This window comes from Strigops habroptila, chromosome 2 (genome assembly GCF_004027225.2).
Source record: "Strigops habroptila isolate Jane chromosome 2, bStrHab1.2.pri, whole genome shotgun sequence".
NCBI lineage: Eukaryota > Metazoa > Chordata > Aves > Psittaciformes > Psittacidae > Strigops > Strigops habroptila.
This window is the reverse complement of record NC_044278.2, coordinates 45,763,939-45,781,472: the sequence shown is the minus strand read 5'-3', so window position 1 is coordinate 45,781,472 and position 17,534 is coordinate 45,763,939. Positions and strand designations below refer to the sequence as shown.

The 17,534-nt window shown below is 43.6% G+C and overlaps 1 protein-coding gene across 1 annotated transcript; it reads right to left on the bottom strand.

The window, feature by feature from the left end:
- Positions 1-6,484: 6,484 nt before the first annotated feature.
- Positions 6,485-14,897, bottom strand: RBBP7 (RB binding protein 7, chromatin remodeling factor). The gene is made up of 12 exons (XM_030477103.1): positions 14,514-14,897; positions 14,125-14,269; positions 12,107-12,249; positions 11,815-11,988; positions 11,363-11,478; positions 10,602-10,762; positions 10,049-10,175; positions 9,878-9,955; positions 9,208-9,284; positions 8,709-8,766; positions 7,832-7,942; positions 6,485-7,025 (listed from the first exon to the last, which is right to left on the bottom strand). Exons 1-12 carry the CDS (start codon positions 14,527-14,529, stop codon positions 6,957-6,959), a joined length of 1,275 nt encoding a protein of 424 aa, XP_030332963.1. The 5' UTR covers positions 14,530-14,897; the 3' UTR covers positions 6,485-6,956.
- Between the last annotated feature and the right edge of the window lie 2,637 nt (positions 14,898-17,534).

Below are 17,534 nucleotides of genomic sequence, written 5' to 3'. Positions count from 1 at the left end.
TACACACACACCTATACATTTGAGCTGTACTTAACTCTCATGAAGAATAGCTCAGACATAAGAACCTCTTTCACCAGCTGCATTCCCAGCCTTTCAGTCCATCTGCTGGGGTGTCATCTCCTTGGCAGGTGGGCAAGTGTGTTCGGTGTTCTTGAACAAGATACTTGCCTTTGGGCCATTAGTTAGTTACTCTTCAGAGGTATTTTTTACTTCTGATTTTTTTTTTCTTTTTTTTTTTACATTTAAATTATGATTATCCACCTTTTTGCTCTTGTTCAGACATGTCTTCTTGAAAGAAGGGTGTATTTTCTTCTAACAAACAGCCTAACTCAGCCTCATCTAACTATGCTACTTGTTATTGACCTTGCTGACTCTGGCACTCCTTTTAGCCTGAACTTAAATGATTTAAGAATATTGTGCTACTTGTAAAGGCTTTAGTTTAATTTCCTTTTAAATTGTTATCTTCTAGCAGGTTATTTTGGATTTCTTGCTCAAACAAGGATCTGGGGTGTGCGTGTTGCATGGACTGCGGCAGTTGACTCTTGAAGCAGGTTGCCTCCATAATTCAGGACTTTGCCAAGAATGTTGCTCCTAAAGCTCTGACTCATGGAAGTAATTTCTTACAGCATCTAAAAGTCGAAATATCATTGCTCAAGCGGAGGAGATGAGTTTAAGGCCTCATTTTTAACTTTATTCTAACTACAGCCATGCAACAGATATTCCATACTGATGTAGTTTACTGTCACTTCCACCGGGTTTTTGCCTTGGTGTCAAGAGTCAAAATAACTACCTCAGTTCTGCCAAGTCGAGGATATGTTACTGCTATTTAATCCATGTGATTTGGTGGGTTGGCTGGTTGGCGTTTTTTTCCCTTACCACCAGTATTCATATAAAACCATTTCATCGCGATCAGGTTGCCTGTCTTATAAATCCTGCTCATCAGAGCTTTTGCTGGCTTTGATTGTGCTTCTGCTGTTTCCTGCCAAGAGGTTACTGACTTCTCCTTAAGCCTTTTATGTGGGATATGTCTTTTATGCAGGCTTGAAGTTTGAAGCAGAGAATCATTGCCTTTTAATAAAGGGGAAGAGTAGTTACACAGATCCCAAACATCAGGTCAGCATTTGTTACCTGCATTGGGCCATGCCTGCACTGGGGGAAGCTCTGGGTTTGAAATTCACAGGACAGAAGGTCATGTTGAGAGAATGAAGAAGAATCTACCACAATGGGCTTTCTAGTGGATGGAAAGCAAAAGGTCAAAGGGGGTGTTGACTAAGCACTTGTTCTCTATAGAGAGTTTACACAGCCAACAAGCACGCTTTGTTCCGCTACCTCAGTGCTGAAGTGAAAAGGTACAGTGTGCACACCAGTAATAACAAAGTATAGTATGGGTAAGGGCATAACCACATGGCTACATATCAAAAATTGCCTGGGATCAAACAGTTGACACTCTTAAGGGTCTTGCATGCTGCAATAAAAGGAAACACAGTTCTTCACTCACAATAAAGGAAAAACCCTGAAATTGCTTGTCTCGCTGAAAACAATTGGAGTGAGTCCAGAGGAGGCCACAAAGATGAGCAGAGGGCTGGAGCACCTCTTCTATGGAGACAGGCTGAGAGAGTTGGGCTTGTTCAGCCTGGAGAAGAGAAGACTCCAGGGAAATGTTAAAGCAGCTTCCAGTACCTAAAAGGGCCTACAAGAAAGCTGGAGAGGGACCTTTTACAAGGGCATGAAGGGATAGGACAAGGGGGAATGGCTTTAAACTGAAATAGGGGAGATTTAGATTAGACATTAGAAGTTCTTTGCTATGGGGGTGGTGGAACACTGGCTTAGGTTGCCCGGAGAAGCTGTGGCTTTATAGTGATGAACCACCAGAGTATACTGCAGTGCTGGAAGTGTGCTGCTCTCCAGCTACCCACCACTCCCTGAAGTGTTCACGTGGTCTGAAGAGATAGCACAGCTGAAGATTTTATCATTCAACTTCACAAAACACAGGTTCTGTTGAAATAAAATAGGTTTAAAATGTAGTTTATAGTTCCACTGTCATTCATGTTGTATTTCAGTACAAAGAGGAAGGAATTTAGAGTTCCGTTGTACAGGTTGAAAACAGAGAAGACACCCTTTACACTCGAAAATTGCATCAGATACGTAGGTGTTGAGAGCAAATGAGGAAGTCACCCTAAATTGTCAATTTTTCACTTTATATTACCTTCTCTAGTGTTTGTTATGCCTGCATTTCTGGAAACAGCTAATAGAAAAGAGGTAGGTCTCAAAACTCTGCATACAGCTCCCTTTAAAAGAGAGTCCAGTAGATGGAAAGCCTGCTGTTTTTTCCTCTCCCCAGCATGTACCAACCTGCAGGAATAACTTACTGAATTAAGTATGCTCCCTAAGTACTGCCCAAGTACACCCAAAGTTACTGTTGTTTAACGCAATAAATAAATATCTTGCTGTAGCCATTGTCCAGATTATTTTTTACTTCAAATTCCATTGTATTTACTACTAGCAGCAGTATATAAGTGGTATCTACTTCCTATGGAGGTCACCCATTATTCAAACCAAAATCTTAAGGTGCTTAGACAAATAGGCTTAAATATGATGACCTTCCAATGTTTCACAAGTATTCTGCTTGGGCAATAACATAATGTATTTAAAAAAAAAAAAGACTTGCAAATTCAAAGTCCCAATGGTCCCAGCAGCACATTCTCACTCAGTAACGAAAAGGTTGGTTTAAGTCAACAAAATATAGGCTAACTCTTAAATACTGGCCCTGGAACCTGGCTGTAGGAACAAGCTGTCCCAGAGGTACCTAAACCAGGCTTGTGCAAGGTTGCCACTACTGAAGGACTCTATGTGTGTGCACACACATTGCTGTCATGGTTCAAGCCCAGCTGGTAACTCAGAACCACGCAGCTGCCTGCTCACTCCCCCTCTTCTCTCTTCTCTCCCCCTGCCCTGCTTCTGGCAGGATGGGGAGGAGAATCAAAAGAATGTAAACCCCACAGGTTGAGACAAGAACAGCCCAGTAACTAAGCTATAATACAAAACCACCACTGCTACCACCAATAATGATAATGATAAGGGAAATAACAAGGGGAGAGAAAATAAAACTGAAAAGGGAAGGGAAAAAAAAAAAAACCTAATAAACACAAGTGATGCACAATACAGTTGCTCACCACCTGCTGACCGATACCCAGCCTGACTCGAGCAGTGATCTGGCCTTCCAGGTGACTCCCTCCAGTTTACATACTGGGCATGATGTGCTGTGGTATGGAAAACCCCTTTGGCTAGTTTGGGTCAGGTGTCCTGTCTCTGCTTCCTCCCGGCTTCTTGTGCCCCTCCTCACTGGCAGAGCATGAGACTGAAAAGCCCTTGATCAGGATAAGCGCTACTGAGCAACAACTAAAACACTGGTGTGTTATCAGAATTGCTTTCAGACCGAAGCCAAAACACAGCACTGCACCACCTACTGGGAAGGAGAAAAATAACTCTTAAAACTGAACCCAAGACAATTGTGAGAGAATTCAGACTCGGAGAAGAAAGCAGTATAGAGGTTGTATTTACTGCGGTACTTTGAACTACATTAAAGACAAGGAAATTACGCTCTCATTTTGCTACGTAATAAATTATCCCATCCTGCCACCTTTCAGCTGTATGAGCAGGGATACTGAGTGCAGCCGTGAGCCCTGGATAGCTGATGCCTCCAAGCTCTATAGGGAAGCGGCAGGGCTTGGTGGGACACTAAGGCTATCCACCAAGAGTGACAACGCATAAAGCTCCGGCTCATAGCTCCTGGCAGTTCAGTGAACTGTGCTTTGGCAGTGCTCTGTCTTCTGCAGGAGACCCCTTTTCTGACAGGAATGAATTCAGAGAAGCTGAAGTAAAAGTTACAGGGACATCATGTGGGCCTCTAACACCGAGCCACCAGCTTCCCGAGGGGACACTGAGATGTTTCTGGAGCCAGCTGGCAAGTGGGACAGCTGTGGACAGGAGCTGCAGGCACAGCAGCTGCAGTGGCTGTCTCAGGCCAGATCGCTCCCTTCAGTGGCAGACCCAGAGCCCCCTGTATATCTCTGTTAGTCAAGACAAAACCACGCTTAGCAAATACATTCAACTCCACTTCCCAGGCACGGCACTGTAGTGTTTTTACACCAATGAACACCGGCTAGACCAAAGCATGGTTAACCAGGCAGCAGCCGAGCTGTCCTTCAGCAGCACTCACCTTTCGTGCTGTCCAGTACATCCATTCCGGCTGACACCTGCTTGCTGAACTCCAACAGCATCTCAGCCTTCCATGGGAACATTTGGGTGCTTTTGCACCTACCTGCGTCACGTTTAGAGGAACCATTCTGGACAAAGGTGTGGAAGGAGACATGTCTATGCATGATGACCCAGGGCCCGCAAAGCACAGGGGTCCTTGTAACATCAGGCAGGAAAATAAAACCAAGCAGCTGAAGGAGAGCAAAGAGCTGCAGTTAGTTGCTCACCCATTTTTCCCACTCCCATTTAGTTAGCAAGGCGAGGCATTAAGAAGATGTAAGCAAACAACCCCAACTGTAACAGACACACAAAGCTGAAACCACCAGCTACAGGGAGGAACTGCACTGTACGTGCTGGTGCAAAACAGCTGCAGATCTCCTTGAACCCAGCACTGAAGAGCACCAGCAGTGGGAGGAGCTGTGTAGAACCCACAGCTGCCCTGGGCCTGGGAGAGCCACCACTGTGGTCTCGGGGAAGCACTTTAGTTTTTCCAGTAACAGCCAGGCCACTGACCTTTTCATTTCCTACTTTTCCAAGAGCTGCATATGTCAGAATGCACGTCAAAAGGACCTGACCAAAACCCATCTCTGAGCTCAGTACATTTAACACATTTCATTTGCTGTCACTTGCAAATTAAATTAGCATCCAGAGCAGCCCAAGTTCCCCTTAGAAGTCACTGTGGAGCCCTTCCTGTGAGGTGAAGAAAACTGCTGGCCTGCTCATATGAACCAAGACTTTGTCAACAAATGTTGGCGCTCTCGGCTGAATGACCGCTAGCTAAAACGGAACGTTCCCAATACCTTTCCTCTACAGCTTCATCAACAAACCCTCACAGCACTGGCCTAGGGACCATCTGCTGTAGACAACCAGAAGACGGTGTGTGCCGAAAAGAGGTTGGTTCTCTTAGGGACATACAGGTTATCTCCTTCCTGAGGAACAAAATCCTGACCCACTGATGTTTATAGCCAAATTCCAGCTAACAACCACTATCTCTGCCCAGAAAGGGCTAACTTCCACTGAACATTCCAATTCTGCAGTACCAGTACCCAGCACCTATACCCAGTTCTCTCAGGAAAACAAATCTGCACCCTTGTCATAACTACCACTGGCCCCTGTCAGAAGCAGGCCAGTGCCCTGGCAGCCCCCAAGCCGTGTTTGCCATGACAGCCTCCCTCCTTCTTCCTCTGCCCCAGTTCTGCTGCCGAGCAGGACACAGGGTAAGGAGCATCCCGCCAGGTCAGGTCAGGTCAGCTGTCCTGCACTGTCTCTTCCCTGCCCTGTGATGCGCAAGCACTGCCGAGCCCTCGCCACAACACAGGTGCGTTACCAGCACCATTCTAGGCATACACCCAAAACACAGCACCACGTCCACTCCTTGGGTGGAAGCGGACTCCATCCCAGCCCAACCCAGTACAAGCAGCTCAAGCTCAGCAGCCTAGAGACTTGTTAAAATTCAAGTAAAAGGGAAGCAACATTTTTGACATCAATCAGCTTGAGCAGAAAGATCAGGAAAGCCAACAATTAATTTAGTCAAGGCCTGTCTTAAGTAACTAAAAGCTTTAATTTAAACTTAAGTTAGACACTGACTTAAGACTTGTCTGACAGCTCCCAAGGTGATCCATAACTTGTCTGTAGAACCAGGATAAACATGAAGATATTTTACTTCTACATGATCCAAGTTCTCCAGCTTTTCAGTCAGCCCCAGCTTTAGAAGAAAACTATATGTTTGTCTTGTATTTGTTCAGATATTAATGTATTTTAGACACCTGATTGCTTCACACCATTTTAACCAAAACAAAGCTACAGGAGGGCTCTAACTGCACACAGGCAGGACCCACTCACTGAGAAGGCATCAACATCTTAGCGCCTAAGACAAGAGAATGTCAGAGGACAGCACTTCCACCACCACCCAAAAAAACCCAACAAAAAACCACCCAAAACCCAACTCACCACAGTTACTTGAGTTTGACAAGAGTTACACTTGAGGCTTACAGGTCTCTGATAGGTCACCCCCATGTATTCCCCAAACCTCTTTCTATGCCCATTCTGTTTGCAAAAGATTCAAATTTCCAAGTTTTTCATATCAAGACAACTCTCATCTTCCTAGACCCTTAATTGTGGGCTAAGTTACAAAAAACTACAGATCTCTATATCCATGCAGAAGTTAAATTATAGTCAGGTGAGAAGGCATTCACCATGTGCCGATGGACATTGAGCACACCACACATTTTATTTAATAAATTTTATTTATGCAAAGCCAATCCAAAAGTGTTGTGTAAAAGTGAAAAGCTCTTTCTACATATTAATAAAAACTTTTTCTTCATTGCACACGTTGTGTGTGGGAAGAGTGAGGATTTGACTGTTTTATTTACAAGAACCCACTAAGTTTGTTTAAAAATATATAGACATAGGTATTAAGTCATTCTTATTTTCCCTAAAAGCTAATTGCTGTACAGTACACAATAGCTCCAAGTGCCCAAATAACCAAGGGTAGCCCATCACAACTTGACTATACAAAGTTCTTGTGCCCAATGAAGAATATTTCCGATTGGATGCAAAGCTTCTGCCCCGAGCTTGGGTTGGTTTTGGTGTGGGGTTTTTTTTTTGTTTGGTTTTAGGGCCTTTTCCCCCTCCCCCATGTATATAGTAGTCAAATTATATTACTATGTAACAACCAGTATTTCCTTAAGGAAGAAAAATTATGTTCCTTGACCCTCCAGTTCGGCTGCTGCTATATCTGGTTCTTCATCATTGTAAATGTTTTCTGCCTAAAGACACAAGATATTACAAGCAGTAAACACAATGGGCTTTAAACAATCTTCTACACTTCATACAGAAAAAAACTGGGTAATAGCAAGGCAGCATAGGCATCATTCCCTCTTTAAAGAGACCTTCTCCCTGCCTTTCCTGAGGGGCTGCCAAATTAAAGATGTGTACACAGTGGCTAGACTTCAGCAGCTGTCCTCTGGCACTGTTTCATTTCAGCAGCAGAAGCATTCGCCATTTAACCATTAGCCTTACTACAGACATTTTCCTTGGACATGTTTCAACCTCAGTCTGAACACACAAAACAAGTTAAAGAACAGGTGTCAAAACTGGAAGCCTGACCTGTGATGCATGTTTAAGTCTGTTACCTTTTTTTTTTTTTTAAAACTTAAGATTACTCCCAAATGACTTTATTCCACATTTGTAAGATAACTGATCAAACTCCTGTAATGTAAAACATGAACTAATCAGAGAGGTAAAAGGCATCTTGCTTCACAGTCAGCATGAGGGAAAGGGGAGTAAGAGTAGGTCTTGGCTAGTATTGGATATAAGTTTGCAACTGCCACATTTATTTTAAACCAGTACCTAGGACTTGGGAGTCAAGAATTAGCAGCAGCTGCATTTATTCAGGTTGGTTTAGTCTGTTTTCTTTTGAAACTCTTGCTTTTCAATCAAACAGTGTAGGAAGTACAGGGGACAGGCTACTTTCAGTCACTGAAGGCACAGGCTGCCCTGAGAAGAACAAGCCATTTCAGTTTCATTTTTCCAACAAGCATCAGAGCAACTCCGAAGCTGTTGTGACACTCACCATTTGCCATATCTGCATTATGTTGTCTTCCGATACAGAACAGATCACCCAAGGCTCATTAGGATTCCAACTGAAGTCTGAAATTTTGGCAGTGTGTCCTCCATGAATAAACTGTAAAAAAAAAAAAAAAAAAAAAAAAAAAAAAAACCCACATGCTTCTTCAGAGAGAAATCTGTTAAACCCAAGATTCAGAAGCTAAATGTCATGCTAATGCCTATACAAAGAACAAAAACTTGCTACTAGAGATTCACAACACAGACAAAAAGGTGTGTGTGACACCAGCACAATTGCTGAGAGTGTGGTTAAGACAACAGTTCATATTATAGCAACAACTGACTGACATCCTCAGAACGGTGCTACTTCACACAAGGTTGGGCTGTGAAATCCGGCCATATTTTATATCCATTAGCTCATCTAATTACATGAGCACTTACACAGTTACACAGGAAATGGGGAAATCAAGCTCTAAGCACTTTTTGATTATTTGTTTCCTAAGGAAGCAAACCAAAACATAAGTCCTTGTACTCTCTACATCAGTAAGGTTAGCTATGTGGGACCTAACTGGTCTATTTTAAGGTAAACAATTTGAGGCCTTGGCTTTACAGGCATTTAGTTATAAGAGAGTACTGACAAGCACATGGCCAAACTGTAAATATGTTCAGCAATGAGTATGTGCAAATGATGTCCAGGACAGCTTTGAAAAAAATCAAAATCCATTCTAAATGGAACAGAGGAAGCCTACTGCAAGTTAGAGTAATGGACTGAAAACCAGGAAGGTGAAAATATTTATGAACTGCTGCAGATTTAGTAGCACAGTCAAAAGGCATCCTACTGCCACACAGCATGTCAGCAGACTGCAACCTGAAGAACAGCATACCAGCAGCTCAGGAGGCCCATCTTCTGCATCCTCTGCAGACTGCTCTTCACCAATTTTACTGTAAGAAAAGGGTTTATATTTTTTATTAATAATTAAAATTGCATCCTACATCAGTTTAACTTGACAGTTCCTAGCCTGTTTCTCCACTATTTCCTTTTGCTATTGTTTTTTCTCACTGTCAAATAACTATAAGCCTCAGATATAAGTCATCAGCTGTTTGGCATTATCAATACTGAACGAGAATCTAACTTGTGAAGCACGTGGAGGCAGAAATCACTTTTCACCAAAGACAACAGAAAACAATTCATCAAGAAAACCTCACAGAGAAGTAACATTAGAAGTACTGCGCTGCTTCAACTGCATAGCTGGAAGACCAGGTACAAGATAAGCAAGCAAGACAGGTTAGAGAACAGCACAAATCAAGCCTACCAAATAAAGGACATCTGCAGCCTTTTTACCATCTGTTCATATATACAGAACGAAAGGAATTGCTCTTCACCTTAGATCCCACACATTAAGCCGACGATCAGTACCACTTGACGCCAGAATTGTTTCATTATGAGGAGACCAGTGAACCTGTTGAAAGAGAACAGGTTGACTGGAGCAGTTACTGATTTCTAAAGCATATCCTGAATGACCATCACCAGATACCTGGCCACTAATTTTCAACAACTATACTTAATAAATCATTTACTTCCAGCACAAAAGATATCCTATAGCTCCAGAGTGCTTTAAAGTCTTTAAGATTTCTCAAGTTGAATAGCCAACCTTAATTCACTGTTACAGATTTACCCTATCATGAAATTTAATTGTCTAAAATTCACTGTTACTTGCACCTACTAAATAGGCAGAGTTAACAATACTAGATTTAAACCCAAGTCCTCTCTACAGAAGGATATTTTAGAATAACCTTCTACCTGTACTGAAAGTACCTGCAAACTCCCAGTATCTTTTTAGCAACTGGTTGTTGACTACTTGCTTCAGAGTCAAGTGGGAAAAGGCTGTAAGAAACTACGTGGCACTGTCTGTATTTGTTGAACCAAAATTCACTATTCAATGTTTAACAGACTTATTTATTGTATTTGGTCACCATATGAAAATCTACTTGATCTTGTCCATGTCAGTACTCTTGTACTTTTATCTACAGCTTGTGAGAAAAGTTTACCCACCTGAAAAATTTCATCTTTATGAGACTCAAAAGAATGGAGTTTCAATTTTAAGTTTCGAAGATCCCACAGAGCCACTGTCTGAGAAAGGTAACAAGAAATTGGTTTTACTATAATGACTATAGAGCTACCATCTAGAATACTCATGAATTTAAAGTATACACAAGTAAAAACCTTGTCAGCAGAACCAGTTGCTAGAATGAACTCGCTGTAAGGATTGAAGGACAGACAGTTGACCTCAGCTGTATGAGCATCTACAGAATGACTTGGCTTGGATGTGGTATTAGATCTCGTGTCCCAGCTGTTGCAATGAAGGATTTGGGTAAGGGCGAGGGGCAGGGAGGAGAGAGCAAGAGTGAACAAATATAAGTTTTCACAAGAGGTTTTTTTTCACTACACATTAGTTTAAGAGACTACATTATTACTCAGCCTTAGTCTGAAGCTACAGTTTTTATTCCATAACCTTTCAGTATTTTGTGTCTGTTATACATGAGCAGCTGGTACCAGGAAGCTGACATACGTATTAATCACATCTTATTTTCAAATGGTGCAAACACATTAAATGACAGGCAGATTTCAGTGATTCTGCAGCATTACTATAGTTGATTGCACTGAAGAGCTACATAAGGCCATTCAAGAATTAAGATTTTTTTCGCCCAAGTGCTCTGGATTGGCTCTCTGACAGTACACACAGGCACCATCCAGAAACTGCTTAACCCCAACTTACATCATGAGCTTCTGATCATCTGCCACAGATCCAAACAGAGATTCATGGAGCAAATGCCATGCCACATCCTCAACCACTGCAGAGTGCCCAGTAAAGATCGCTTTTGCATCAACAATTTTGCCTTCTTTTGGTCCAGCACTTATATCCCATAAACACACAGTCTATAAATAAGAGACATATTCTATTGTTACATGGACTGTGACTATACTGTCTTTCAAAAAACCAAATAATCACACTCTCCATATTAAGAGAGATGACACTCCTGAAACAGTTCCTTGTCTTTGAAAAGGAACACTTCATATGCCATAAGTGAGAAGTGAGCTAAATTCTCAGTTTTCTGTGAATTCAAGGCACGATGATTATTTATAAGGTCACAAAAGCAATTTACACTTTTAAAGCCCACAAAGATATCTATAAGCTATTAGCTCAATTGATCTTTGACAGTCTTACTAACTTATGGTCTAAGACCCAAGCCAGTTTGAAGGGGTATTATACAACAATTTCTTCCAGCAGACAACTATAAAAACATTCTGTTCTTACCTCATCAAGAACATTACAAAAATTGGTTGTTGATTACAGCCTATAGTCAACTGATGGCCTTTATAAATATTATTACAATATGTGAGAACTTCCTACCATAACAATATACAGCTACACTAACCCAGTTTTTCTCCAATTATCTATTACAGCATAAATTAAGAGGGGTTGGCTGTTGTGGTTGGTTCGTTGTTTTTAACTAGAGGAAAAGATGTGGGTTTTACATGATCATCTGATGCGCTAAGAAGATGTCCACTCAAATTTGAGTTCCAGGATAAGCCATAGCCTTCCTTCTGGTGCCCTCTTAATCTAAGGTCAGGATTACACTCTCCACTTGGGTCTGAAAGAGAGAAAATGCCTTCCATTTAGCTCCACCTTGAACATCAATCCCCAAGAGCATTATTGTCACCCAAGAGCATTATTGTCACCCAAGAGCATTATTGTCACCCAAGAACTTTGTTTCCGTTGCAATAATCATAACCTCTCAGGAGACTGCTGCTTGTATCAAGATTCTCTTATGACATTGAGCATAACCAGACAGTTAAAGTCTCCAAAGATATGGTCACTCTCATTCGGCTTACAGAGCCCATCACCTCTTCTCCCAATGACAGTTAAATACAAGTTTACCTCTCAATGACAAGAGGCATTTTGCTTACCTTCAAGGAGCCTGACCCACCTGGTTTTGAAGGATGTTTACTGTAGTCAAATACCAACACATCAGCAGACGGTGTTTTTGTAGCAATGATGCAGGGATTCTGTGGCATGTAACGAGCACGGTTCACTTCACCTTCATGGTTAATTTTAATCTCTGTTTCAATTTTGCCAGTCACAGATCCAAAGCCACCAAACTCTACATTTGTCAGAAGAAGGTTAGTTTATCACATCAGCCATTTTAAAGGGGTGAAACAGCATTTCATGCCATCTTCCCCACTCCAAGAAACATCAACTGGTAACTCATGCATGCCCACCTCCTTTCTCACTGTCATACTGCGCAGTATCAAACTGATCATCATTGGGAATCTGGACTCTTGCAACAACCAGGTGGTTCTGTTCATCAGATGTGTGTGTTCCCAAAACCAGCCAGTGTAGAGCATAATCCTTTCCTTCTGGCCTATTTAAAATAATAAATGCATGGAATAAAATTACATGTTCCGTTCCAGAGGTTTGATGGTTAGCATTAATACCACTCAAGGTCCAAACTTCTTCAGAGAGCTAGAAAAGAGAGACTCAGGTAAGAGATCCTTTCTTTTGCTGCAAGAGACTTGTGCAATAAATTGAACTTGACTGTGACCTAAGGAAGCCAAAGATACAACCAGCAAGGCTAGCGTGAGTCAGTAAACATGGCCACTATGGCTTGAAAGGGACAATTAATAATTTGTACAGTAAAGGCAACATTAATAACTACTCCTGCCTTTAATTCCCAAGGCAGTTGCACAGTATTGCTTTAGAAAACAATCAATACCACTTTCTATAAAATATAAATACTGAGGACAAATGGCAACCTATTTTAGTTACTTCTTTTAGAAGCTTTTACCAGTTGTTATTTTATTTCAGAAGCACATTTTTAAACACTGTACAAATCCTAGCTAACTAGAAATTTCTCTTCTGGTGGTTAACTGCAACATTTAGTAATACGTGAAAGGCTGGATGGACAGCGCCATTTATCTCTGAAAGGAAAAATGTGAACAGTCAAAACCAGGCAGCTTCTGCATTCTTGAAAGCAGCAAACTCGTTACATGTCTGAATCCAAGCAAACAGGAATCATTTGGGCAATCATATACCACTGTAGGTATTACTACACCACTTCCAAAGAATCATCATACATGTTGAGGGGGAAAGAAAAATAGGAAACAAAACAAAACACACAATGCACATGCACTTACTTGCATCAGGAACAGGTGTCCCATCACGCCAGGTGCCATACAAAGAGACAGTCCTTGCCTTAAATGGCTTACATATTTTGACACTGGATAATTGGAAATACCAGGTTTTAAACTGAATATTAAGTCAATCTGCAAAATACGGGGCAAGCAGAAGTGTTCCTCATAAGGGCTCCACACCCTCAAATCCCCACTTCATTTTCTCCATGCCACGGCTAGTTAGCTCACGTCTCTCAACATCTTCCCCAGACATTCTGGTATACTAAATGAAGTGATCATCTCACCACCACATACAACCTCACACTTGTAAGGTGGAATTTTTAAAGAGGAAAGAAACCATCCTCTCATTATTGCACAAACTTGACACACAAGATATTTCAAAATCTAGCTGTATCCAGTTTACAACAACATGAGGGACCTGGTCCTTGTCCGCTACCTCAATGGAGCACTGAGTGGTTACTGCAACAATTAAATTAGCTGGCACAGAAACAGAATCTATCCCCACCTTCACTATTCTTTAAGAAATTAACCTGCGAGACCATAATTTTTAGGGGGAGGGGAAAGAATGCGAAAATTAAAATATGTGAAGTCATCAGCAAGCCAGGGACAGAACTAGGATGTGAAGCACCAGTCTTAGAACAATACAGATACTATATCTTTTACAGAATAGTAATCTATAGCGCACATGAGGAAAAACAGGCTTCGAGAAAAAGCTGATTTAATACATAGATTTCTCTGACCGGCAGTAACTATAGAAAAGTGTTAGGTCTCATATCAATAAAGTGAGACAGATTTCTCTCCTCACACCTCACAATATCTTCTGCTATGCTAAGCTTGTAACTTTTTTCCTCATAGCTTCTCCATACCCAAAGCAGCAAAATAAAGTGTTACAAGCTCACAAGGAGGAGTCTAACCCAAATTATTCTCATCTTGTGCGGTCTTTACCCCTAAATTACCTAGCAGACATGGTTAACAGAGACAGAAAGAGCGGTGGAACAAGCAATTGCACACAGCCTCAGCTCCTCCTGCTTTGCAAACTTAACAAATAAGGAGCTAAGCCCTGTGCCTTCCTGGCGCCTTCCAGGCCTCTCTCCCCTTCTTCTCACCTGGTCACATCGGGCAGCCACTGCACGGTGAGGCTGGGCCACTCCAGCGCGTGGGTCATCACCAGGTCGTACAAGAAGGGGGTGTTCTTCTTCCAGATCTTGTACTCCTCGCTGATAACGCGCTCCTCCACCGTGTCCTCCAGCACTGCGGGGAGGGAAGAGAGATGCGCCAGGGGCTCGGCGCCTTCCGCCGCTGAACCGGGGCGCGGAGCGGGGGAGAAGAGCCCGCCGACACGGGCCGGGGCTACACCAGGACGGGGACGGGGTCGAAAACTGGGTCCCGAAGGGGCGACCGACGGGAGCAACCGGCCCACCCCCACTACCGCCCCGCTGCAAGCTCCCTGGAGAGGAAGCCCGGGGCGTCTCCACGGGGAGCTGGTCTCTCCTACCTTCCCTGCTCGCCATGGCGGGTGTGCCGCCGCGGCGGGTAACGGCGATGAAGGGGCAACAGGAGGCGAAAGAGGGCGGGACCCGCCGCGCGCGGGACGCCCGGCTTCCAACCCGCGCCTCACGCCACCGCGCATGCGCCGCCGCGGCGCCCCGCGGCACCACCGCCCACCGCGGCGGCCAATGGAGCGGGCGGCGGGGGCGCCCGCGGGGCGGGGCGGGGCGGGGCGGGGCGGGGCCGGGCCGGGCCGGGCCGGGCCGGCCTGGCCTGACGGCCGGGAGCGGCGGTTCCGCAGGGCTCTCCCCGCCCCGAGGGCGCCCAGGCTCGGCCCCGCGGGCCCTGGCGCTGCGCGTCCGAGCGGCGGCCCCGGGCTTACGGGGCGGGGCGGAGCGGAGCGGAGTGGTGGGAAGGGAGCGAGGAGGAGGAGGAGGCAGGCGGCCGCAGAGGCGCGGGGTTGCGGGCTGAGGGGAGGCACGTGGGCCTGGCCGCGCTGCGGCCGCGAGGGGGCGCTGTAGGTAAAGCGTCGCCGCTGAGGTACCTGTAGTGCGTGAGCTGGTAAACCCTGAATTATAATAAATACTTGGATATTAGTCCCGCTTTTCGACGAGAAATCTGAAAGTAAAAAAGGCTACCGAGGACACAGGTGAATAGTTGCTGTTTCTGTGCAATGGTGCTGAAGATAACAATGTTGCTTAATTTTCTGGAGGAACTGAATGTTTGAACTATCCGTTAGTTGCAATTAGAGCATGGAAGACACTGCACTGCATTATTCAACCCTCAGTCATAGAATCACAGAACGGTTTGGGTTTAAGGGGCCTTAAAGATGATTCAGTTCCAAACCCCCTGCCATGGGCAGGGACACCTTCCACTAGACCAGGTTGCTCAAAGCCCCGTCCAACCTGGCCTTGAACACTGCCAGGGATGCGGAATCCACATATTATCACATAAAGCCACATAAAATCAGCCTTCTACGTTCTGTTTTTGTCTAATAGTGTCAGTGGTATTGTCTTCATTTAAGCAAACATACAGCTTTACCACCATGCCTGCCCAGTCCTTCTGTTCTGTCGTGCAGCTATCACTACCAAAAGACCATTTACTGTGACTGCTTTCTGTTCAGCTTAAACAAACAGTGCTTCCCACAGGTAACAGCCTGTAATGGGAATAGAGGCAGGAATCAGGTTAGATTCTCAAATCCCCTTAAAGATACAAAGGAACTTTTTGCCTCTGAATTGCATGGGTTTTCCTACCATTTTGTGACTTACAGTCTTAAGATGAATTCTTGCTTCAGTATTAAACTCAGGGAGAGGAATCTAGTATCACTAAAGCACACATGCCTCGAGTCCCAGAAGAGAGGAAATTAGCTCTTTAGTGGAACTCACCATGCTCAGCTTGAGATAGTGGCAGGAGAGAGAGTGGAACACACAGCCGACAGGAGCCAGTATTTTTAATGTCCCTCTGTGAGGACACTCTTCATGGGCTGAGCCTTCTATGGTCTGGACTCCAGTTTTGCAAACAAAGAATCCAGTTATGGCAAATGTTTATGTCAAGGAGAGGCTGGAGAGTGAGAGGCTGGTAATGGCAGCCAAAGGCTGTAGCATGGGAATCGGGGAAGAAGGCTGAGGTCGGCACCCAGCTCCTCAAACAGGAAGCTTTTCCTAATGAACCATGGCTCTTTTGGCCAGAGTGTTGAAAAAATCTTTTGGTGAAGTTAAATAACTGTATATGAATCTTCTCCTTAAACCTGCACAAATGAGAATTAAAGGTATGCATGGCTTATTCAAAATGAGAATCGTGTTAAATTAATTGGAAGCTGCAAAATCATCTACGACACAGGAGTGCAGGAGTGAGCGTGTTAACACAGACACAGAGCCTTGATCATATCAGATGTGTTACCAGCTTGCCTTTGGCAACGCATGCTAGTTGTTTTGGTATTTGCTGCCAAGTATGTGTCTACTCCTACAAGTGCTGAAGCCTTCCTAAAATGTTGGAGGGTGAAGACTGAACCTTTCACAGTCTATGTGTTGTTAAACCTCAGATACCGGATAAAGGAAAATCTCTGTCAGGCTTCCTGGCTTTAAGTGACCTCTGGTAGCTCTCACTGAAGGGTGATTACATGGCCCCTTGAAAGATCAAGCCTGTGTGAGCGTTTGGGTGGGATGCTGTTTGTAGCTCTTGCTGTGAACAGAAGTATCTGCTGCCACAGGTTACCTGGAAAATGATGGGGGAAATGTGGATTAGTTTTGGAAAACAATAAACAAAATTGTCCTCCAATGATGTCATGTAGGGCTTGGCTGAATTATAAGTGAAGAGACGGATTGCTCCAGGAATTTTTGCACTCTGTAGGATCTGCAAATTGAGTTGGAGTCTAATTAGGCTGCCAGGACTAGTACTAGCTGTGGTGGACAAAACCTGTCATGAATGGATGTCAAAATAGTTGGTAAGTGACCAGCACAGTTCTCTTCTCCTTGTTAGCAACTGTACTTGCACACAGCCACACTTTCTTTTAATTTAAATCTACGCACCAAAAATCCTATTATTGAGTGCTTTTCTCATCCTGGAAAAGAGAATTTATAAACAGTACAGCTATCAAAGAAGGCACATCATCATCTCTCAGGCTGGTTATTTGCAATTCATCAGCATGGTCATATCTGTGACCACACATCTAAAACATATCCTTTGATTCCCACACTTTGTAAGGAAAGTAATTATCCAAGGCCATTGTTCATCACTTGCAGGATGTGTAAAATGTGCAATAAATTAGTTTTGAAGTAAAAGAGTGACTTGAATTGTAAGCTTTATTTTATTAAGCTATACTTCTTTCAAACCTAAGCATGAAATATTGCATCTTCATTTCAGTAAAAAAAAAAATCTGTCTCCTGCATCCTCAATTGTATGTGCTGCATCGTGCTTCAAAGCGCCGGATGTACTTATAAAGAATTATATGCACTTATTAATTTTCAGCTTGAAGACATGTATACTGATTTACTACCCTGCAAAGAATTAGCTGGCTTGCCGATGCTTC

Coding starts and splice junctions, on each gene's coding strand:
- RBBP7 (XM_030477103.1), bottom strand. Junction 10,176..10,601: donor GATGATCAGAAGCTCATGAT/GTAAGTTGGGGT, acceptor TCATTGCAACAG/CTGGGACACGAGATCTAATA. Junction 7,026..7,831: donor TAATGCAGATATGGCAAATG/GTGAGTGTCACA, acceptor TTGTGTCTTTAG/GCAGAAAACATTTACAATGA.